The sequence below is a fragment of the Olea europaea genome, chromosome 16, assembly GCF_002742605.1.
Source record: "Olea europaea var. sylvestris chromosome 16, O_europaea_v1, whole genome shotgun sequence".
NCBI lineage: Eukaryota > Viridiplantae > Streptophyta > Magnoliopsida > Lamiales > Oleaceae > Olea > Olea europaea.
Genome location: NC_036252.1, coordinates 15,968,091 through 15,992,450, shown reverse-complemented (window position 1 = coordinate 15,992,450; position 24,360 = coordinate 15,968,091). Strand labels below are relative to the sequence as shown.

Genomic DNA, 24,360 nt, shown 5'->3' with positions numbered 1-24,360 from the left:
ATTGTATACTTAAAGTGTTGTATTTACATATTTTTTCCTTTAATGTAAGTTACAAAATAATTCCAATATTGATTTCTTTTATCTTCTACAATACTTAAATATTTAGGTCAAACAAAATAAAGTAAATTAGTGTGCTATCATTCAACCTTATAAACTTTAATGAGACTGATAATGTTAAGAAGTGAATTAATTCTATTTTCGAGAAGGCCGCGTGAAAATTATTTGAAGTATTGCAATAATTCAATCATCGTGGACACAAGTACGTGGAAATGACGTGGAAACAGATAATAATTATCTGTAAAATCAGATCTTGCGTTGGAAATGACGTGGGAACAGATAACAATTATCTGAAAAATAAGACTAGTCAGAAATAAATGCCTGCTTGCGTTGACAATGACTGTCTGAAAAATCAGATTAGTTAGGAAAAAATGACTAATTGCGTTGGATATGACAAGGAAAGAGATAACAATTATCCTAAAAATCAGGAGTTTATTAAGAAATAAATGCCTAATTGAGTTGGAAATTACTTCGAAAGAGAGAATAGTCCTCTAGAAAATCAGATTAGTTAAAAATAAATGCCAACTTGCGTGTGAACGTCTTTATTATCTCTACGATTAGCATTATAAAAGACGTTTAAAAGTGCAGAGAAACACCAATTCACATTCGCAGCAAAGAAGCTCTGTGGGAAGTTCATCAATGGCTTCAACTTTGATTAGAAGGTATTACTCTTTAATTTTTCATGATACTGCATTCTGATAAACTATTAATTCTTGAGGTTTCTTTCTCAAAGTACAAGGCATGTTATTTTGATAGTTGGGTTGACTATGAATATTGTACTAACAAAATGTATGAACCTAGGCTGGAAGGGAAGGTAGCATTAATCACCGGTGCTGCTACTGGAATCGGCGAGGCGACTGCCAGACTGTTCGCCAAACATGGTGCTAAAGTTCTGGTTGCAGACGTCAATGATGAATTGGGAGAGAAAGTATGCAAGGAATTGGGAAAATCATCAGCCTCTTTTGTCCACTGTGATGTAACTAAAGAATCCGATGTAGAAACTGCAGTTGACACGGCTGTTGCCAAATTTGGGAAATTAGACATTCTGCACAATAATGCTGGTATTGGGGGGATACCAAATCCAAGCATTCTTGAAATCGAAAAATCAGAGTTCGAAAAGATTATTAATGTAAACCTTGTAGGTGCGTTCTTGGGTGCTAAACACGCTGCTCGGGTAATGATCCCGAATCGCAGTGGGAACATAATCACGACAGCGAGTACTTGTTCGAAAATAGGCGGTGGTTCTTCACACAATTATGTAAGTTCAAAACATGGGGTGGTAGGACTCACGAAGAATTTGGCTGTGGAGCTTGGAAAATATGGTATTCGCGTAAATTGTGTGTCACCACACGTAGTTCCTACACGACAGTCGAAGGATTTCTACAAAATGGATGATGAGGGATTCGGCAATGTATATTCTATCCTCAAAGGTGTTCTACTTAAGCCAGAGGATGTGGCTGAAGCTGTTCTGTTCTTGGCTAGTGATGAGTCGAAGTGTGTTCATGGACACAACCTTTTTGTTGATGGGGGGGTCACAATTGCGAATTCCAAGTTTTCCATGTTTGAGTAATATCATGTTTAATCAACCTGTTTCTCTTGTTTCTCTTGATTAACATATAGCAAATGACAGATACGGTGGAATATAATAGAGCAATTTTCATATTCAATCATATTAAATACATCTGATCAGAAGTTTCTCGTTCTAGTCATAAAGTTCATCATTGTATCTATGATCACTGTAATTTCTTATGCTGATATTGATTCATTTTTCCTTTCTTGTTCTCATAAAATTTACTTGGTTCAAATTAGTTTTTTTACAAATATCTTGAAATTTGGATTCGCAAGTTTATAATTCATCTGGTATTAAAGGAAAAAAAAAAAATGTTGGTTCCACTGGCTGGCCTACATGTGGTGTCAGCTGACCAACAGAAATTTGACCCTATAGCCATGGTTTTATTTCCTTGGATTGTTCTTCTTGGCCAGGGCCACCATTTATAACCTCATCTGGTATTAGAGGGACAAAAAAAATGTTGGTTCAACTGACGGCCTACATGCGGTCATGTGGGGTCAGCTGACCAACAGATATTTGACCCCGTAGGCATGGTTTTTAATCCTTGGATTATTCTTCCTGGGCCCTGGCCAAGTGGCAAGGTCCTTAATCCCTTAGGGTACTGAAGCAGGTGAGATTTCTTCATCCTTCCGGAATCTTCATTTTTGGGGCCCCTTCAAGATTTAGTCTTGGGTGATATATTTGCAGCCCTTTGAAGATGTGGACAATGAGGTGCTGGCATTGGAGAAGAAAACACAGACAATTGAGATTGAAAGAAAAATCTCGAGACTTTTGGATCATCATTTTTACCTACACTTTACGCAGAATTTGAAGCCTCTCGTTTCTCTTATGTAGGTATTGAGTATTGTTTGGGAGGTAATTTGCAATGTTTTAAAAATCGATTCGACCATTGACTCGAAAAAGAAAAAGGGTCAAGTGTCAAAAGATTGAACTCAGGTCGAATAGGCGATTTACAGAGATTTCAAAAATATACATTTACATAAGTTGAACCAGTTAAATCGGGAACAAGACATGGGTTTTCCAAAAATCAGCTGGTTTAACGGATTTGGAGACGAGTTTTTAATTAGAGGTCTTATAAGTCTAATTGGACCGATTTTAGACCCGATTCAAGATTTTCCTAATTGAACTGATCGGGTCAATTTGTTTTCTTAAATCACTGGTAATTTGCACTCTTTGAGACATAAAACAGCCTCATAAACTCTTCTCTCTCATCTTAGCCAGGTAGCACTTATATATTATTATGTTTGTAATTTTCTTGAAAAATCATTCCACATTCATGTTCTTTGTGCACATCATGGTTGATACTGTGTGAGATAAAAATCAAGGCCATTAATTGTTTTAAGTATTATTAAAATCAATGGTAAAACATTGTGCCACATCATATCAAAAAACTATTAACCATTGATGTACACCGAGTAAAACTGTTTCTTGAATGACTAAACAAATATTAGAATAAAATGCAATTTTCTTCATTTGTTTGATTCTCAGCTCATTCTTTTTAGTTTTTAACTAACTGACCTTTCATGAAAATTTTCATTACCCCAATATCGTAATCATTTGCTTTCTGCATTGTGTTACTGCATTTTGTTTGGGTATATCTGATCTGGGCTTTATTCAATTACTTGAAATATTTTGTGGAACTCATATATTTCGTGATATGAAACTGGTTGTTTATATTTGTTGAAAAATTTGGTAGTGTAAGGAGTTAATTTGGCTGCAGCAAAGGCAATTTCATTCATCACCATACAGTTAATTTGGAAGGATATTTTTTTATTGTTTTGCCATTGATTAGCCTTGAATTAGATTATTGAATCGAATTTTACTAGTAGTATATTATAGTGTTTTCGGCCTTGTATATACTCTAGAGATATAGTGAGTTTAGATATATTTAAGTATCCCATAGACTTAATTTTTTAGCCGACAATAAAGAATTTTTGGCTTCGGCACTGACTGGTTGGCAGTTCCTCGAAACTTCAAGTCATTGGAGGAACTTGAACGTGGGGAAAAGGGTATTGGAGACGGTTTTGTAAGCTATGGAATGAATGATGTGTTGGAATAATTAATAATTTCATATGTGGGCTTTATATTCGATTGTAAAATTTTATAGGTTAGATATATGGTTCATAATGATAATTGTATTTGGACCAAATTTATTAAGTGATCAATTGGACCTTTTACATCTTACGGGTTGTAATTAATTTGATATGGTAATTTAAAGTATGTGGATCGAAAATAAACCCTAATTAGAATTCTAGTTTTAATGGGACGACTCAAATTATTTTCTGTATATAAAGGCTAGGTCTCCTCTCCTCTACATATGTTTTATTGGTTTGCTCCATTAATAGTTGATATTTTGTGAGGAGCAAGGAGGGGAAGATCTTGACTGCTATCATAACTACTATTCATATCAACAATGACTTCCGCATGTATGAATTCGTTTCTATTAATTTATTGGATTGTGATTATCGATTCTTAACATGATTAAAACTAAATATTGACAATTGGTATCAGAGCAGCATGTTAAGATCGAAATCCTTCATGAATTTTTTTTTCTTATCTCACTTTGAAAAACGTCCTATGTGCATACATTAAAATTACATGTGGCATTGAATTAATTCGTATTTCCTTCACGTGGTGGATAACGTGGTGGAGTAACCCAAGCAGAAACAATAAAGGCAGGAACAATAAATGATTTCCCTCTCTCTCCTCCTTTTATATATATACAATGGGTGAACAATAAATTGTTTCCCTCTCTCTCTCCTTATAATTTTGACTTTGAAAAGCATACTTCATATAAATTTAAATAAAACCTCCGGTAGGATCTGGTTTTGTTTGGGTTAGAATAAAAAAAAAAAAAGTTTAATATGAGTGGTTGAATGTTAAATAAAAAAATAATAATAATAATAAAAAGTCAGTTTCTATCGTTTTGGGAGAGATGTAGACGAGGGCTCCTGTTGTAAGTTCCTAGCCCCTGTTTGCAATTACATATTGGGGGTTAAGTTTATAAATAATAAAAGAAGGGCCTGCTTGTAATTAAAGAAACTATAGGACCTGGCTTTAATTTCAGACATGGCGTCAGAGTGCAATTTTCAAAAGGTGATTAAATTTGAATTTTGAAATTGGATCAAAAGTCCTTACTCCAATATTTCAATTTTGACCCAATTGAAATTTTATTTAAACTTGACCCGATTAAAATTATATGTTGAATAAATAATAAAATTAATTGACGACTTTTGTATTATTTCATTAAAATGTTATGTATTGCCATTATTTATGCATTAAATTTCATTTTGAAATTTTGTTGCCAATTTCGTCTATTAATATATATTAATCACATATGAATTTCTTGTCTTTCATCAATTAATGATCATGATTTGTTGCATAACTTCTGTGATTAAATTTTTCATGGGCATTGAGACGATTCTTATTTTCCCACTAAAAGAGAAATATTTTGAAATAAAAATGGGTGGTAACTACCAAAGTGGCACACTCATTTTTATTTATTCGATTTTCTCTACAATAAAAATACATATATTTTTGCCCAACAACTTTTGATTTGTTGCATATAATATATTGTACAAAGGTGTTATTATATGTAATATTTTTGGAAAATGGCATGAGACGGTTAACGAGCTTATTTTGGTTTAGAAATTTCCTTATGCCCAAAGGTGTTGGTGTTTCGAAAATCAGTGTAATTTTGTTAACTGACTACATGATGTGTTTTAAGAGTACCTTATAGCATATTGTATTGTCAACCCAAAGGTGACTTTATGATGATGCACCTAGGCTCTTACCGTAATAAAATTCATATGTTTCGATTTAAATTACGGCTTATCTAATTAATAACCCATATTAATTAGTTGGATATTTCATCATCCATTTAATTGCATGCATTACGTTTGGATGATATTGAGTGTGATATTTTATGTTTCCACAGTTTATAATGCCTCATCTCTTTCGAATCAATTGTCTGCTATTGAAACATTGATTGGGAATAACTATGTAAGATGGAAACGAGACATAGAAATAGTACTTGGTCTTTTGGGCTTGGATTTTGCAATGGAGAACAAGCTTGAGAAACCCACAGATAAAAGTATCATTGAATATGTAGCCGAGCATGAAAAGTGGGAAAGGGCTAACAAACTCTGTTTGAAAATCATTAAGCGGTCGATATTTGATTCCATTCTGGGTGTCATCCCTAATAATGAAAATACCAAAAGTTTTATGGATGCCATAGGAGAAAAATTTATTGAGTCTGATAAAGTCGAAACTGGGGATCTGATGGATAAATTGATGAGCATGAAATATGATGGCATAAATGATGTTAGGGAGCATGTCATGAAAATGATAAATATATCATCTAAGCTAAAGGCTCTTGACATTCTCATTGCGGAGCCTTTCCTGGTCTATCATTTTTTGAATAGCCTTCCTAGCAAATTTAATCAACTTAAGGTTGCTTACAATGTTCAGCGGGATAAATGGAATTGAATGACCTTATAGCAGTGTGTGCTCAAGAAGAGTATAGGATGCGCCGTGAAACTGTTGAAATTATGCAATTAGCTTTTCAGCCATCGCAGAATAAGGGGCCTTCTCATAATCATACACCTAAGTTTCGTAAGGGTAATAAGTCCCACCGAAGTCAGCAGAATAAAAATTTTAGTGGTCCCAAAAGAGTTATAAAGAAAAATGATAATGTAAGTTCTGTAAAAAGAAGGGTCACTGGTAGAAAGATTGTTTTAAGTTCAAGACTTTGCTGGAAAAGAAGAAGAGTTCTTCAGGTATTCCCTTGGCCTTAGTTTGTTTTGAGTCTTCTTTAGTAGATGTGCCTTTGAATTCTTGGTGGTTAGACTCGGGAGCTATTATTCATATTGCGAATTCCTTGCAGGGGTTCATAAGCAAACGGAGGCCAAGTGAGAATGAAGTAAGTTTGAGCGTTGCAAATGGATTTAAGTGAAGGTTGAATTTATAGGAGTAGTGAAGTTAACTTTAGAGTCTGGTTTTTATCTTATTTTGGAAAATACAGTTTATGTACCGCAGATGAGACGGAATTTAATTTCTATACCAAAACTTGATGCTTGTGGTTTTACATTTAATTTTGGTAATGGAATGGTTAAGTTATTTAATGATTCTCGTTTGATTGGGAATGACATTTTATGTAATGATTTATATAAATTATCTTTGGCTTCTTTTGGTGATGTCTCATGTGTTACAAATGTATTAAAGAAAATGGCTCTAATTCGTGAATCATCCTCTATGTTGTGGCATAAGCGATTGGGTCATATTTCTAAGGATAGAATGGAAAGATTAGTAAAAGATGAGATACTTCCTTCCTTAGACTTCTCTGATTTTGACATCTGTATAGATTGTATAAGAGGAAAGTTAACTAAATCTACGAGGAAGGGTTCGACTAGGAGTAACGGAATTTTAGACTTAATTCATACTGATTTCAGTGGACCTTTGCTTTCCACTATATGTGGGAATAAATATTTCATAACTTTCATTGATGATTTCTTACGATATGGATATATTTACTTGATTAACGATAAATCATATGCACTTGAGAAATTCAAAGTTTTCAAACTGGAAATAGAGAAACAATGTGGGAAAAGTATCAAAGTTGTAAGATCTGACCGAGGTGGCGAGTACTATGGGAAATATGACGAGTCTGGTCAAAATATGGGTGATTTTGCAAAATTTTTATAAGAGTGTGGAATAGTGTCCCAATACACCATGTCAGGGACACCTGAGCAGAATGGTGTTTCTGAAAGACGTAATCAAACTCTAAAAGATATGGTTGGAAGTATGATGAGCAGAACAAATTTGCCTGAATATTTGCGGGGTGAAGCCTTGAAAACAACTATGCATATTTTGAACAGAGTTCCAAGTAAAGCTGTTGCAAAAATACCTTTTGAATTATGGACAGGACATAAGCCAAGTATGGCTCACTTTAAAGTTTGGGGATGCCCAGCTGAGGTTAGGATTTATAATCCATTTGAAAAGAAATTAGACCCTAAATCAACTCCTAGTTACTTTATTGGGTATCCGGATAGATCAAAGGAATATAAATTTTACTGTCCAAATCGTGGCACTAGAATTGTGGAGTCATTACTGCTAAGTTTCTGGAGAACGATTTTGGAGATAGTGGGAATTCTACGTTGAGAGAAATTCTTGTTGAACCTAATCAAGTTGTTGTTCCAGTTCCTGTTATACAGGAAAGAGTTGGTTCCCAACCAATTGAAGTTGTTAATGAAGAATCGAGGAACCAGGAGGAATTCCCAATTCCTCAAACAACGATTGAATCGGTTCCTGAGCCACAAGTTAGAAGATCACAAAGGGAAAGAAGATTTGCATTGCCCATTGATTATGTTACATATTTATTGGAGAGCAATTTTAATATTGGGCATATTTTTAATCCTGTAACTTATAATCAAGCATTGACAAGTCCTGAGGCAGATAAATGGATAGCTGCCATGGAAGATGAAATGAATTCCATGGAAAGGAATAAAGCTGAGGTTAGGATTTATAATTCATTTGAAAAGAAATTAGACCCTAAATCAACTCCTGACTACTTTATTAGGTATCCGAATAGATCAAAGGAATATAAATTTTATTGTCCAAATCGTGGCACTAGAATTGTGGAGTCATTACTGCTAAGTTTCTGGAGAACGATTTTGGAGATAGTGGGAATTCCACGTTGAGAGAAATTTTTGTTGAACCTAATTAAGTTGTTGTTCCAGTTCCTGTCATACAGGAAAGAGTTGGTTCCCAACCAATTGAAGTTGTTAATGAAGAATCGAGGAACCAGGAGGAATCTCCAATTCCTCAAACAATGATTGAATCGGTTCCTGAGCCACAAGTTAGGAGATCACAAAGGGAAAGAAGATTTGCATTGCCCAGTGATTATGTTACATATTTATTGGAGAGCGATTTTAATATTGGACATATTGTTGATCCTGTAACTTATAATCAAGCATTGACAAGTCCTGAGGCAGATAAATGGATAGCTGCCATGAAAGATGAAATGAATTCTATGGAAAGGAATAAAGTTTGGGATCTTGTTGAACTTCCTTCGGATGCTAAGGCTGTAGATAACAAGTGGATTTTCAAAAGTAAATTAGATTCAAAAGGAAATGTTGAACGAAAGAAAGCGAGATTTGTTGCAAAAGGTTTCACTCAACGATAGGGCATTGATTATGTTGAAACCTTCTCCCCTGTTTCGTCAAAAGATTCTTTTCGAATTATCATGGCTCTTGTAGCACACTTCAATTTGGAGTTTCATCAAATAGATGTTAAGACAACATTTTTGAATGGAGATCTTTGTGAAATGATTTATATGAAACAACATGAAGGTTTTGTTGTAAAAGGAAAAGAAAACTTGGTGTGTAAGTTAAACAAATCCTTATATGGTCTCAAGCAAGCATCTCGACAGTGGTATTTGAAGTTTGATGAGGTTGTGACATCTCTTGGTTTTTTCGAAAATACTATTGATCAATGCATTTATCTTAAAACCAGTGGGAGAAATTTTATTTTCCTTGTATTGTATGTTGATGACATTCTACTTGCTAGCAGTAACTTAGTGCTGCTTCATGAGACAAATAAAATGTTGTCTGCTAATTTTGAGATGAAAAATCTTGGAGAAGCTTCCTATATACTTGGCATTGAAATACATCGTGATAGAAATCATGGCTTATTGGGACTTTCTCAAAAAACTTATATACGACGTGTTCTAGAAAGGTTTAATATGCAGAATTGTGCACCTGGTGATGTACCTATCATAAAAGGAGATAAGTTTAACAAAACTCAATGTCCAAGGAATGAGCTGAAAAGGGAGTCTATGAAGATAATCCCATATGCTAGTGATGTGGGAAGCTTGATGTATGCTCAAGTTTGCACTAGACCGAATATAGTCTATTCCAGGACAAGAGCATTGGAAAGCAGCTAAAAAAGTTATGAGATATTTGAAGAAAACTGAAGGTTATATGCTTACATTCCAGCGTACAAATCATCTTGAGGTGGTAGGATATTCAGATTCTGATTTTGCTGGATGTCATGATGATTTGAAATCAACCTCGGGTTACATTTTTACATTAGTTGGTGGTGCCATTTCTTGAAAAAGTGCTAAACAGACTCTAGAGGCATCTTCTACTATGCAAGCTGAATTTGTGGCATGTTATGGAGCTACAGTTCAAGTCGTTTGGTTAAGAAATTTTATCTCTTGCTTGAAAGTTGTTGATTCCATTTCAAGACCGATCACCATCTATCGTGATAACAGTGCAACAATATTCTTTTCAAAGAATAATAAAAGTTCTGGTGGATCAAAATATATTGACATCAAATATTTGGTTGTTAGAGACAGAGTCTAAGAAGGACAGACCAAAATAGAGCATATCAATACAGAGGCGATGGTTACAGATCCCTTGACTAAGGGACTCGCTCCAAAAGTCTTTAAGACGCATGTTACTAATATGGGTATTGCGGAAACATTTGATATTTTTGGTTAGTGGGAGTTATTTATGTAAAGAACTACGTTTTGGGCTTGATCCCTTGCGGGGTATGTAGGCAACCCATATGTTTTCGGGTACAGCCACTTCTGATAATAAAATAATTTTTTCCCTATCCATGAACTATTTTAAACATGCATTTGACTTATGTCTTTTTATATTATTTACATCTTGAAATATGACGTGAAAGACATAAGATGAGTCTCTTTTAGAGACATGTGACTTCATTTTGATTCGACGCATTATGAGGACCGATATGAGTTAGCACGGTTTTTATCACATTTGGTGCTTAGTTCATACCACATACTACCACATTGGTTGAAGGATGGGGATCCATGTCGATATGTTGACATTTGTAGCTGTGGAATGATCTTACATCTCTTAAATTGGTGTAATGACTTCCATGTTCGGTGTTAATATTCTTGTTGGACCGGATCATGTTACGTAAGGTGTCATCATTGAAGTTATACTTTTGTGGCCACCTATGTAGTCTAACCCGGGTGTTAAAACTTTGTTATGACAATCAAATATTTGCCCAAGTGGGAGAATGTTGGAATAATTAATAATTCCATATGTAGGCTTCACATTCGATTGCAAAATTTTACGGATTAGATATATGACTCATAATGATAATTGTGTTTGGGCCAAATTTATTAAATGATCAATTGGGCCTTTTACACTTTACGGGTTGTAATTAATTTGATGTGGTAATTTAAAGTATGTGGGCCGAAAATAAACCCTAATTATAATTCTAGTCGTAATGGGACGGCTCAAATTATTTCCTATATATAAAGGCTAAGTCCTTTCTCCTCTCCATATATTTTATTGGCTTGCTCTATTGATAGCTGATATTTTATGAGGAGTAAAGAGGGGGAAGATCTTGACTGCTATTACAACTACTATTCATATCAATAATGGCTTCCGCAAGTATGAATTCGTTTCTATTAATTTATTGAATTGTGATTATCGATTCTTAATATGATTAAAACTAAATATTGACATGATGCTCATGATATTTACATGCGTTCTTGGTCAGGTACCATAGATGATCCACTCAATGTAAGATGTTTGAACTTTGCTCTTATGTATGTATGTTATTTAGTACAAATAACTCCAAACGCCTTAAAAGTATATCATACTTTAACCCAACTCACTTAATATATCCTAGACTTAGCTCTGGCAAATAATCAAATTTCTAAAAAAGTTGATTGTACGCTATTAGGTATCACATAAAGATTTCAATCGTTTGAGCCAATCTTGGAGACTTTCATGAAAATATTCATTTTTTGAGACAATTACTAGTACGCTAGAATATTTTAACTGTCTCCGAAAACAACTCGAACCATCTCCAAAGATGAAAAACAGTTCTATCTTGGAGCTATCTTAATTAGTCGAACTATCGTATTACTCTCCCAAAATGAATCTTGTCTTGGCGGCTTTCAAGATTTGCCTCAAAAGTTGTGCACCTATCAAGTAATGGTTGGATTTTATGTAAAAAAAATAATAATATATAATGCACATTTACTAAAAAGGACATCTTGTTGTGGTCATTTAGTGGTATTTTCATTGAAAAATTCTTAGTAATTTAAAATTCTCGATTTTCAACATGTCTTTCAGTTTAGTAATGACTGTCTCATTTGTTGTCTAGAAATCATAAGTGCTCAATATTGTGGATAAGTAATCAAGAGCAAATGGAGTGTTGATTCCATGAGAACTAATGTTTAGTTATGAATCTAAGTGAATATAGTCTATACCAAATTTTAAATGAATTTTAAATTTAACTAAAAATTACTTAAAAGTAAAAAATACTTTGAGAAGTTTGGAGAAGTTTCAAATGTAACTTTGATTTCTCCTATATTTATCTACTTTAATTCAAACAATCACATAATTGACACTTCTTTTTTATGTTGACGATGATATCCTAAATTATTTAACAATTTTTCTCAAATAAAGTTAAAATCTATTTCTATTTGTGAAGTTGTTATATTTCTCAAGATTATGTTACTTGTTATTTTTTTAGTATTGTGTACATGTTAATTATTTGAGCTAAACATGAACATCACCCCTCAATGTCAATACAGTCTGTAAATCATTCAATAGATGGCTAAAAAAATTGAAAGCAATAAAATCAATAACAAGTAATCAATCAATACTCATATTTGAAGTTCTAAACGGAAAATTAAATTAAGGTTTCAAAAGAGTGGTTTACATTACCATCCTAGCTAATGAAAATTTAGCTATATATTCGAAGTGATCAAGCAAATAAGAGTTTAGCTTGACACGACCAGTATATAAAAACGAGAAAGGCTGTGGAATCTTTAAGTGGGAACTTCGAAATCCCAATTCTTCTTCAATTCACCAAACCATAGGTCTAAATTTGCATCTCCTCCAAGCTCCCTTATGAAGTAGATGGGGTTCTAGTATATACAGACCGAAAATTAAGGTGCAAAAACTGTGTATCTAATGATCTAAAAGACCCTAAGACTGTACAATAGATAGAATTTTCGGGGCTAAAAATAGAATTTCTCTCAAGTGCCTGATTTTGCCTTGTGTGGCAGCCCAAACCAAAACGAACATAACTCGTGGTACATAATTTCGAATTGAGATCTGTTGAACGAGTTGGACTCCTAACCAAGCTTGGTATTCTAATTTCTCCAAGTATTTTCATGCATTCTAATGTGATCCGCATAAGGCAGTTTTGGGACAAAATTTTCAGAAATTTCACAAGTTTCCTATTTTGATTAGAAGGCTAATCTTTTGCCATATTTAAGTTATTTTGGGCGTTTTCCAATTTTAATTAGATTATGGGGTTTTAGTATAAATAGGGATTATATTTTCCATTGTACTTATAACTTTTGACATGATGAATTAAAATAGAGAATTTTCTCTCTGGAAGCTTTGCTTCAATTCTTGTTCTAAGTGGATCGAAATCGAACTTATCAAGATTAATAGTCTTGTGGCGTTCAAACTTGTATTTTGATTCTATAATTCTTTGTAATCAAAAGGTCGGCACATCTATATGATTGTGACGGTTGTTTGATTCAGCATTGTTGGGTCAGATCTACAAAATCGGGTGATATTCAGTTAATTTGCGTAATCAAGAGGTCCGCACATCGTTGATGATTCGGGTTGCTTGGTTCCAAGTTCGTTGGGTTTAATCCAAAATCTTGCTTTGGCTTTTTGTGGATGATTTCAATCTTGATTGTGGGTTTGATAGCGATTGACTACGCGGGTTCACATCAATTGGTATCAAAGCTTAGGCACCAATCCAAGGTTATATATTTTCTTTTTTCTTTTTCTTTTTTTGGTTTTTGAGTCTTTGATTGTTTTCCGCTTTTGCCTTTGTGTTCTTGGTGTCTGTCATTAGTTTTGAGTCTTTGATCCAGAAAAATTCCAATAAAATTTCAAAAATTGTTTTTGGATTCAATTTGAGTTGATTTCAACTTCTGTCTGTTGTGTCAGTGTCGTAGTTAAATTTTCTATCCAAAGAGTTTAAAAAAAAGTTCCAAATTTTTTTTTTACTGTATGTACTGTTCATTCCGTATAGTATCGAAAAAAAGTGTCAAAAAAATTTGCCGACTATTTCTTGAATCAAAATTTTATTTTTTCAGGTCAAATTCCAATTCAATAACCACTTTCTTGAATTAAAAAAATTCCAAAATCAAAGTTTTCCAGTTCAAATCTTTTTTGAGTTTTGGAACCACAATTTTCACACAACCCAATTGAAAACCAAGTTAATGTCTGAAAGGATGGTGCAGAGATTTGAGAAATTACTTGGAGATATGGAAGATACAATATATAGGATGGATTCGAAATTGAATGAATTTCGTAGGGATCAATGTGTTGAGGTGTCTAATGTGCGGGGACGGGATAAATTGGAGCCTGGGATGAAAAGTTGTAAGACATATGGATATGGTTGTGACATAGATGATGATGCGATGTTTGGGGCTGATTTACGGGGAATGAAAAATAGAGGCGATAGGCTTGTAGAACATGATAGAAATTATTTTGGATATGGTGTAGATAGGAGTATAAAAACGACAATTCCAAAATTTAAGGGTAAGAATGATCCCGAGGGGTACGTGGCATGGGAAGAAAAGATTGAATTATTGTTTGGGTGCTATGATTATTCTAGGGAGAAGGAGTTGAAATTGGTTGTGAGCTCATTCGTAGAATATGAAATAACTTGGTAGGATGAGTTTACAATATCTAGGCGAAGGTATGGTGAGAGGCGTATTGAAACTTAGGATGAGTTAGGCATATTATGAGGAGACGATATGCGCCAAATCATTATAAGAGGGATCGACGAAAAATAAAATTTAGTAAGAAGCCTACTAGATGTTACGGGGATGAGTATCCAAGGGAAAAGAAAACGCCTGCTGCGAGGTGTGCCGTAAGGATATCAAGCAAGAGTGTTGGGTTGGATTATAAGCGAGAATTGGCGGAGATTCGTGACTTAATAAATTCTCAAATTAATCGCATGGTGGAGCAAAGGTGTAAAAGAGAAAATTGTGAGGTGGTTCATTGTGAGAAAAAGGGTGTAGAGCCATGGGAAAGTGAAAAGAATGTCGAGAGTGAAAATGAAAAGATGGAATTGGAGTTACGGGGTGAAAATGAAGAAGAGTCTTTAGAGATGAAAGAAGGGTTGGAAGTGTGCTTAAATGGAAGGGAGAGTGGAGTTGAGGAGGTGTTGGTGATAACTAACAATTCCTTACCTATTTTGGATAATTCTGTTTTACAGGCTACCGAAGATTTAATTCCAGAAATTAATTCAATTGGAATCCCTTACAAGCCGAGCATCGAGCATCAATTGGTGGATAAAATACAGCAACAACTTTTTGACTTGGAGATATCTTATTTATCGAAAATTGATTTTGTGGTTCCGGAGGAGACAAAGGAGTTTCAAAGGCATTGGTCAAAGTTCTATGTAAAGAGTTGAATGAAGAAGATGAACTGCGGGGCAGCATTGGAACATCGATAGTGACATTGTTTCAAGTGCGTAGACCAAGTAAAGCAAGGATAATGCATGGATATTCATCAAATGGAGTTGCTATTGGAGCATTCCAAACTTGCAAGATCAAGCGAGCACATTTTGATCCAGGTGAAGGTTATTGGGTTTACAACCGAAGGCGGCGAGTTTGAGTTCAAAGGAGGTCCAAATTACATCTGAGAGGTGATGGGCCATTTCATGTTCTTGCCATGATCGGTGAATAAAGGCTACAATTTGGATGATCAATGTTCAGATTGGAGGTTGAATCTTTTCGAAGAGAGAGTGAATGATGTGATCCGCATAAGGTAGCTTCGGGGACAGAATTTTCAGAAATTTCGCAAGTTTCCTATTTTGATTAGAAGTCTAATCTTTTGCCATATTTAAGTTATATTGGACGTTTTTCAATTTTAATTAGATTCTAGGGTTTTAGTATAGATAGGGATTATATTTTCCATTGTATTCAGAACTTTTGACATGATGAATTAAAATAGAGAATTTTCTTTCTGGAAGCTTTGCCTCAATTCTTGTTCTGGGTGGAACGAAAATCGAACTCATCAAGATTAATAGTCTTATGGCGTTCAAACTTGGATTTTGATTCTATAATTCTTTGTAATCAAAAGGTCGGCATATCTAAATGATTGTGACGGTTGTTTGATTCAACATTATTGGGTCAGATCTACAAAACCGGGTTATATTTAATCAATTTGCGTAATCAAGAGATCCGCACATCGTCAGCAATTCGAGTTGCTTGGTTCCAAGTTCATTCGGTTTAATCCAAAACCTTGCTTTGGCTTTCTTGGGGACGATTTCAATCTTGATCGTGGGTTTTGTAGCAATTAACTACGCGGGTTCACATTACGTTCGGGTCCACTTTATTTCTTTCTTTTTCCTTTTCATTTCAATGCCATGTAAACTTGCTTTTCTGATCTCTTTCATCAATTTCACTAACAATATCGTAAACGTTAGAGGTTTATCCTAAAGAAACAAAAATCAATAGAATCGAATTCAAAAATACTAACAAAAGCCTCGCAAAGAGCCAAGATAAATGTTCGGTTTACACTTGTCAAACACCAAGCTTTGGACAAAATTATATTTGATTTATGAGTTGAATGTTATTTGACCAGTGTCGATTCATATACAACTATCAACGATATTGGTTAAATGTTCTAAAATTATCAAAGTCATTTTGTTATTCGTTTATCTTAATTTTTATTCAAGTTTTTCATATCATATAATTTAACTTTTTCTTTCATTTTGGAATTATTTATTGGGACGACTATAATGATACAACTAGTATGTTAAAAATCAATATTATTACATAAAAGATTTGGGGCTTTTTAAATTTTCCAATGGCTAGGGACCTAGCTACAATTTATTCTAATTAAAATTCAGGACATATTGATCTTTTCTTATTGAAAAATGATCAATTGTGCCCCAAGACACATAATTTATGGATGTTCAAGCCAAGAAATAAATGTTAAGGACCATTTGCGCCGAATTCCGTAATTAAAACGTTTAGGGTTTTAAGATAAATGTAAATTGTGCTGTATATAAAGGGGTCAGAGATAGAGATATTTGTCAGTTCTCTCGTCTATGTGGCCATTATGCAGTGGCCACACTTTGCAACCCCCTTCTCAACACTTGAACAATAAGCCTGTTTTTTCTTCAATTTTGCTCGATAATGGAAAATTGTGCAGGTTTGACTTCTCGATATACAGTTCTAAGTCCATTTTCAACAGGTTCAGGGTCAGAGCTGTGAAGGAAAAAACAGAGCAGATCAAGAATAATTCTGCTGCAGAGGAAATTACATAGAATTATGGACTTGAAGCTGGTCTTTGGAAGGTAATATTTTGAACCACCCCTTTTCTTTACAGTATTCTCTTGATTATACTACTTTTATAGGTTTCAACAATCAGAATTCTTCCAATTCAAAAAGATTTATTTATTCATTATATTTTAGATTTGTATGATAGTATCAACACTGTTGTAGACATAAATAAGTTTCTTTTCTCTAATAACTTTTAGATGATAATTCAACATACTAGTATAAAAACGGCTAGTTCTCGAGGCCAAGTCTACTCGCTACCCATTTTATGAAAATTGTGCATGTATATTCTATTTTAGGATTTAAGTTTTTAGACGAGATGATGTACTATCTTTATGCACCTAACATGATTCCTTTTCTAAGCAATATGCAGATATTCTACACAAACGGGCAAGGTAATGAAGAAAAGCAAGAAAGTAAGTCAAAGAGAGGCCAAGCTATGGAGCTTCTAGCACAATATGGAGGAGCATATTTAGTCACTTCCATTACTCTATCCTTGATATCTTTTGGGCTATGTTATGCTCTAATTTCAGCTGGTGTGGATGTACAAACTTTGCTTGAAAAGGTACTTTTGTTCTTCTAGCATAATCATAGTGAAAGAATACAGTAGTGGAACTGAAATGGGGATGGATTTTGTGCATTACAGATTGGAATTTCGACCAATGAAACTGGAGAAAAGGGTTGAACTTTTGCATAGACCTTTGCTGACCACAAGGCTGCTTCTCCTCCTGCTGTAGCTCTTACGCATATTGTTGCTGGTTGGATTGGAAAGAAAGTTGAAAGAGAATTGGTAATGTAAAAAATTTTGAATTATTTGGTCGTGTAATGTCACAATTTTGTTGCCAAAACAGCTTTTATAGATCAATCTTGTGTTCATTTTCTTGACAAGTTGCCATGAATCATGAGTTACCATATGGACAGTCATACGAATATTCGAATAGCCTATGCTTATTTTCCATATCTTGTCAACGCTTCTTGTCTAGGAAAAGTAGTTCACGACTCTTGGATCTTTTAACTCCGCACGACACAATAGGGTTAGACTTTCGAATAATGCACCTTGTACATAAAGAGTTATATAATGGTCTAAATACAGATAGGGTATCAAAAAGAGATTCCGGAAGTAAATTTTATTTATTTATTTTTTTCCTGTTACCAACTTCAATCTTATTCTTATCTTGATTTAAAACAAACAACAGAGTTCAATTAAGATAGGATTAATCACATATTGAAGATAAGACTAATCTTTTGTAATATGATGATCATTATCTTAAATTACTGTTTGACAACCTTTATTTTAGGAAAATAGAGTTTTGAATAGTGATTTTTAGGAGAATGCGTGATTAAAAAGTTAAAAAAGTTTTGAATTTAAGTATAGAATATTTTATTGTATGAATGTGTGGTTAAAAATGAATATATAGAAAAAAAAAGTTTGAAAATAATAATTGTCAAACAAGGATTAAAGTAATATTTGTTAAATATGTTTCTTCGAATTATAATAATTTGGACTTAACTTGTATGAATTTACTTTTTCTTGAGTTCAGTCTGCGTTATTTAATTTAAGCTACAAATTTAACTTGTACGAATTTACTTTTTGTTGAGTTTAGTCGGCATTTAAGCTAAAAAAAAATAAAGTAAGTGGATGTTACCTTATGGTCTTTAATGTGACTTGACACGGCTATGAAGTGAATTGATTCTATCTTCTACACGGTGAAAAAAATAATAATAAATACCCCCTTTCTTTTAAAATGAGTAAAAATTATTTGGAAGTATTACAATAATTCAATTATTGTGGTCACAGTTACGTGGAAATGACGTGGAAAGAGGTAATATTTATCTGTAAAATCAGATTATAGTTAGAAATAAATGCCTGCTTGCGTTGGAAATGACGTGGAAAGAGATAGGAACGATTATCTGTAAAATAAGACAAGTTAGAAATAAATGCCTGCTTGCGTTGGAAATGACGTGGAAAGAGATAATAATTATCTGGAAAATAAGATTAGCCAGAAATAAACGCCTAATCGCGTTGGAGATGACAAGGAAAGAGAAAATAATTACTATCTTAAAACTCAGTTCAGTTAGAAATTAATGCCTAATTGCGTTGGATATGACAAGGAAAGATAACAACTCTCCTAAATATATAGAAATAAATGCCTAATTGAGCTGGAAATGACGTGGAAAGAGATAACAATTGTCCTAAAAATCAGGAATTTAGTTAGAAATTATTTCCTATTTGCGTTGGGAACAGAGAATTATTATCTTCAAAATCTGTTTAGTTAGATATAAATTCCTAATTGCGTTGGGAAGAGAGAATCGTTCTCTTAGAAATCAGTTTTTGGTTAGAAATTAATGCCGACTTGCGTGTAGACGTAAAGATTCTCTTCAAGATTAGCATTATAAAAGACGTTTGAAAGTACAGAGAGGGACCAATTCACATTCACACAAAGAAACTCTGCGGGAAGTTTATCGATGGCTTCAACATTGGCTAGAAGGTATAACTCTGATTCAAGGAAAAAAAAAATTGTATAACTATTGTTTATGAATATTGCACTAACAAAATGTATGAATCTAGGCTGCAAGGCAAGGTTGCTCTAATCACCGGTGCTGCTACTGGAATCGGCGAGTCAACTGCCAGATTGTTCGCCAAACATGGTGCTAAAGTTCTGGTTGCAGACGTTAACGATGAATTGGGAGAGAAGGTATGCAAGGAATTGGGACCATCATCAGCCTCTTATGTTCATTGTGATGTAACTAAAGAATCCGATGTAGAAACTGCAGTTGACACAGCTGTTTCCAAATTTGGGAAATTAGATATTCTGCACAATAATGCTGGAATTGGGGGGATCCCAAATCCGAGCATTCTTGAAATCTCAAAATCAGAATTCGAAAAGATTATCAACGTAAACCTCGTAGGTGCGTTCTTGGGCGCTAAACATGCTGCCCGGGTAATGATCCCGAATCGTCGTGGGAACATTATCACGACGGCGAGTACTTGTTCGAAAATAGGCGGTGGTTCTTCGCACAATTACGTTTCTTCAAAACATGGGGTGGTGGGACTCACAAAGAATATGGCTGTGGAGCTTGGAAAGTATGGGATTCGCGTAAACTGCGTGTCACCACACGTAGTTCCTACTCGTCAATCAAAGGAATTCTACAAAATGGATGATGAGGGATGCCGGGGTGTATATTCCATCCTCAAAGGTGTTTATCTTCAGCCCGAGGATGTGGCTGAAGCTGTTTTGTTCTTGGCGAGCGATGAGTCCAAGTGCGTTCATGGACACAACCTTTTTGTTGATGGAGGCATCACAATTGCAAATTCAAAATTTTCCATGTTTGATTAAGATCCGAAATATTTCCTAGATATGTTTTTCCCATTCAATTCTCATGTTCAATAAAGGGTTCGTGGAGGATTGCAAGAAATTCTCCTGTTTCTCTTAACTTCAATAAATATTGATTTTTTTAGATAATGTCCTTAGTAAATTGTAGTTCTTTCGAATATGTTGTATCAACCTTTTTGTGGCTTCTAGCTTTTTATTTTTCTGCATTGTTTTGAAAAAGTAAGCTTCCATATTTCTATACAATAACTATCATTATTTTCTAGACAATTCAACATACATCATGTAATTGTAACAAGTGATAATTTAATTGTACGAGCGGAGAACTATTAAATGAGATGTATAGATATAGAAGTTGTACACAATTGTTATTTAAGAGAGTGGCCTCAATTAATAATGTGATAGATATTAAAAATCTTTCTAAATTTAGAAATCTTCAAAAGAGATTTTGAAAAATTTTAATTCATTAAAATTTAGATGTTCTCAATTGAGTTTTTGATGAAATTCAATGAAATCCTTCACAATTTAAATATCCTCAATAACTAGTAGATTAATAAAAATTTCATTAGTAGAAGAATTTTAAAATATTTTGATGGATTTCAAGTTTAGAAATGCATACAACATAAATCTTTTGATATTTCGTCATATTTTGTTGGAATTTATGAAAATTTATTCAAATCAACAGATGGACTGGTCAATGGAGAAATAAAATATTGTATATCACAGAATTAGCATGATGTGAAACTTCTAAAATTTGCTGAATTTCAATCCACCATAACATATTACGTGTAATCTAGACTAATATTTTACGATAGACAGCTATCTATTTGTCATGATGTTTACTACAGTGCAACAAATTTAAAAATATACAGAGCCTAAATTCTGTCAGCAGCTATTCGTTTATTTCTATTACAGAAATTATTTAAACAAACACCGTAAAAAAGACCCTGTCCCTCTATTCTCCGGCACTTCTTGCTCACAAAAGAACATTTGGAAGGTAACCCAAGAAAATGATCCTGTTGAGGCACTATTTTGGGATCTCAGTTTTCAATATCTTACAAAGAGCAATGAGCCCAGTGTCTTTATTCAGGATCATTACCCTGTCTCATTTAACTCCCTGAGGTGCTGGCTACAAAAGGCATTGCAGTTGTACTAGGCACTGGAGTTTGGGGTCTTGGCACACTGACATTAGCCATACCATAGCCTTCATGAATGGTATCCAAGCTATTCCAGTCAACCTCAGCTATAGTATGGAGTCATGGAATTTGGTTACATGGTTAAGAATGGTATATTTTAAAGGGGAAAAAAAGAGAGAACAAAGAAAGCTAAAATTGATTTAAGTTAGGATACATTCTATCCTCCACATATCTGTGATGCTCACATCAACATCTGACAATAGCCAATAGTCTGTATCGTTCTGCAATTGCCAAAGAAAGGTATATTTAGTAATTGGAAAACTACTCTATGTGAACAATATGTGTGGTACTTTTCTAACCACTCAACCGAAAAGCTAAGATATTAATGCTTACATGCAAAAATTTCTAATTTTCTCAAGATATGGAGTACTTAGTATATGCGTATTAAGTAACTGGGACCCACAATTAAATAGTGGCAGGAAGTACTGAGTTCTATATTCAGAAAGTACTAGAAATTTTCTCCATACTTGCCTCGCCATTGTAAAGGCTCTAGGATGATAATTTGTTATTAATGCAAAATTTGAAACTCTTGTAATATGTTGTGCTTGCTTTGAAGCAATTTCAATGTTATCATAAATTTTAATTTTCAAATCTTTGAATCCCTGAATATTTACCAAAAAAGATTTCTTTGTTATCACAACGATGACTTACATCAACATCAGGCACAATCTTCATGATTCCACTCACAAAATCCTGTGATGTGTTCATATCTGAGCATAATCTTTGAGCTTCTATTCCTTGCAAATCAACTTCATTTCCTCTGCTCTCCTCAGTTGCTGGTAGTGCAGTAGCGTTCTCATCGGCACCTGATGTTGAAGGAATGCTTGCTTCCACTTCAGACGCATTTATCTCCTCAAACTTTTCCTCAAATTGGCTAAATCAATTAACAGTGAGAAAAACAACCTCATTAAAAAAAAAGGGGATTTTCTTGATGGAGGTTAGCCATGATTAAGAGGTGCTAAGTGATAGAAGAGGCAATTTTCCCAAATAAATATATAAAGAAGAAGAGGTGAAAAATGCATATGTAAATTACCTGACAAGGTAAACATCTATGGGGCCCATGGTGCTCCGAAGAACTATTCTATATCTCATCTGTGGATAATCAATGGCCTGTAGAGGAGATAATTTGCATGAATGCATATTAAGCGCACATATTTTTCAACAATATTATAACTCCAAGAGTCCAAGTTATTGGTAGTAATCAAGAGAAATGAGGAAAATTACCTCATCAGGGTATGGAACTTCCAAAGTAGTGCCATGTGGAGCTTTAATTGCTATAAGAGTTTCATTCTGATGAAAGCAACATCTCCATGTTTAGTACTAATTAACCAGTGAAAGCTGCAGGTTGAACTGATACCATATCCATACCTGAAAGCAAGGTAAGTTCTTGATATCTTCTTCAGTGACAAAGAGCCACCTGGCAAAGAGGAAAAAAAAACTATCAATCAAAATATCAGTTAGCCACCTGAAGTTATAATTATTTAGTTGAATAAAAAAGCAGAGGTTACATTTGATTGTTTTCATCTTCACTTAGGCTCCTCAACTTTGCCTGCATTTCACTGAAAACAAGAAACATAAATGGAAAGGTCGTGATCACGTCTTTTCATGAAATGATAAAAGTGTCAAATTATGACCTTATTCGTTCATCGAATTTGTGCTCCTCCATGTTCAAGTTTTCTACTTCTGCCTGCGAGGAGCAAAAATTTGATGAGGACTAATCTAACCCACGACCAGAATATAATTGATGCTCAGTTCCCATTGGCTTTCAAAATTTATAGCTCAGTTGCGCGCTATATTAAAGATGCATCCACTGTCAAATGAAAATGGATGCAGCATGAGGTATGTAGAACAAAATAAATGAACGAATAATTCAACTAATAGATGTTTCTTGCGGTTAGCTATGAGAATTTTAACATAACTGATCCCAGCTGTCAATCTCCTAATGCAGAAGAGCTCCACTTAGGCCATTTGAACTCATACAGCAAGGATAGGACAATTTAAGTTGTATGTTTATAACAAGCAGGTAGAATAAAACAACAAACTGTGAGCGTTATATGCAGCTAAGTAGAATGAAGAAAGAAATAGCCAACATCAACAACAAACTGAGTCCTATTACAATAAATTTGGACAAACTATACCCAAGTCATCCAGTGTGCAAATGTCAAGGACCAATTTATTTATTTTTAAGTTCATACCTGTAGGCTATTAAGACTCACGTCAACTTCCCCTGGTCGTGAGACATCTGCACCCCTATTTCATAATTGTACCCATTAGAAACTTCTCATTTTCTGATCAATTCTTAAAAGAAAGTAAAAACTAAATGGAAGAGAAACTTCTATAAAATTTATTTACTAAAAAAGCAGGTCCATACTTCCACTGGATTCTGTTCTTGAGTTTCTTTTCTATAAGACCAATGCCTTCGAGAACATTTGTTATATCATATATACGCCTCTTCTGCACCTGCTGAAACAAAAACTTAGCCACTTGGACTTATTTGAAAGTGAAGCATTACTTGAAAGATATAATTTACCTCTAATGTATCGGCAGCTTTATTTAAATCAAGAATACCATCTTCTGCATGTTTGATCAGGTTAATGAACTTCTTTGTCAAGAGACCTGAGCAAGTAAAATTACAGTATAATAAGTAGTTCTCAAAATAAAATGGAAGCAATCAAAGAAGTCGAAATTTACTAGTTTATTACAAGATTCAAAGTCTTGCAGTAGGATGGAGAGAAAGAATTTATAAAACAGAACAAGCATAAATAATTACCGAGGGAGTTATCATAACGACATGGGCCCAGTGGAATGAGAATATTCCCTGGAGAGGAACCTGCATGGTAAACATTTATCAAATCTATAATACCAAAAACAACTTACAAAACAACATTT

At 34.1% G+C, this 24,360-nt stretch overlaps 3 protein-coding genes across 4 annotated transcripts in view; 2 read left to right on the top strand and 1 right to left on the bottom strand.

Annotated features, from left to right (window-relative positions):
• The first annotated feature begins 419 nt into the window (after nucleotides 1-419).
• LOC111412271 (secoisolariciresinol dehydrogenase-like) lies at nucleotides 420-1,840 on the top strand. Its single transcript, XM_023043127.1, has 2 exons — nucleotides 420-719; nucleotides 859-1,840. Exons 1-2 carry the CDS (start codon nucleotides 697-699, stop codon nucleotides 1,625-1,627), a joined length of 792 nt encoding a protein of 263 aa, XP_022898895.1. The 5' UTR covers nucleotides 420-696; the 3' UTR covers nucleotides 1,628-1,840.
• A 14,730-nt stretch (nucleotides 1,841-16,570) lies between these two features.
• Nucleotides 16,571-20,462, top strand: LOC111412270 (secoisolariciresinol dehydrogenase-like). Of its 2 annotated transcripts, none has more exons than XM_023043125.1 (5): nucleotides 16,571-16,960; nucleotides 17,317-17,508; nucleotides 17,590-17,733; nucleotides 19,360-19,432; nucleotides 19,513-20,462. In XM_023043125.1, the coding sequence occupies exons 4-5, from the start codon at nucleotides 19,410-19,412 to the stop codon at nucleotides 20,279-20,281; spliced, it is 792 nt and encodes a 263-aa protein (XP_022898893.1). In that variant the 5' UTR covers nucleotides 16,571-16,960; nucleotides 17,317-17,508; nucleotides 17,590-17,733; nucleotides 19,360-19,409; the 3' UTR covers nucleotides 20,282-20,462. The 2 variants fall into 2 exon arrangements, with proteins under 2 accessions (XP_022898893.1, XP_022898894.1); XM_023043126.1 differs by having other exon boundaries at nucleotides 17,307-17,508.
• A 509-nt stretch (nucleotides 20,463-20,971) lies between these two features.
• Nucleotides 20,972-24,360, bottom strand: part of LOC111412269 (transcription factor E2FB-like) — a 6,501-nt gene continuing 3,112 nt past the window's right edge. Inside the window, exons 3-14 of the mRNA XM_023043124.1 lie at nucleotides 24,242-24,301; nucleotides 24,002-24,087; nucleotides 23,843-23,931; nucleotides 23,667-23,721; nucleotides 23,106-23,158; nucleotides 22,980-23,030; nucleotides 22,840-22,888; nucleotides 22,696-22,761; nucleotides 22,505-22,581; nucleotides 22,123-22,345; nucleotides 21,626-21,692; nucleotides 20,972-21,518 (exon numbers count right to left, since the gene is read on the bottom strand). Coding sequence (XP_022898892.1) covers nucleotides 21,385-21,518; nucleotides 21,626-21,692; nucleotides 22,123-22,345; nucleotides 22,505-22,581; nucleotides 22,696-22,761; nucleotides 22,840-22,888; nucleotides 22,980-23,030; nucleotides 23,106-23,158; nucleotides 23,667-23,721; nucleotides 23,843-23,931; nucleotides 24,002-24,087; nucleotides 24,242-24,301 — 1,010 coding nt within the window. The 3' untranslated portion in view covers nucleotides 20,972-21,384. The remainder of the gene's footprint in view (nucleotides 21,519-21,625; nucleotides 21,693-22,122; nucleotides 22,346-22,504; nucleotides 22,582-22,695; nucleotides 22,762-22,839; nucleotides 22,889-22,979; nucleotides 23,031-23,105; nucleotides 23,159-23,666; nucleotides 23,722-23,842; nucleotides 23,932-24,001; nucleotides 24,088-24,241; nucleotides 24,302-24,360) is intronic.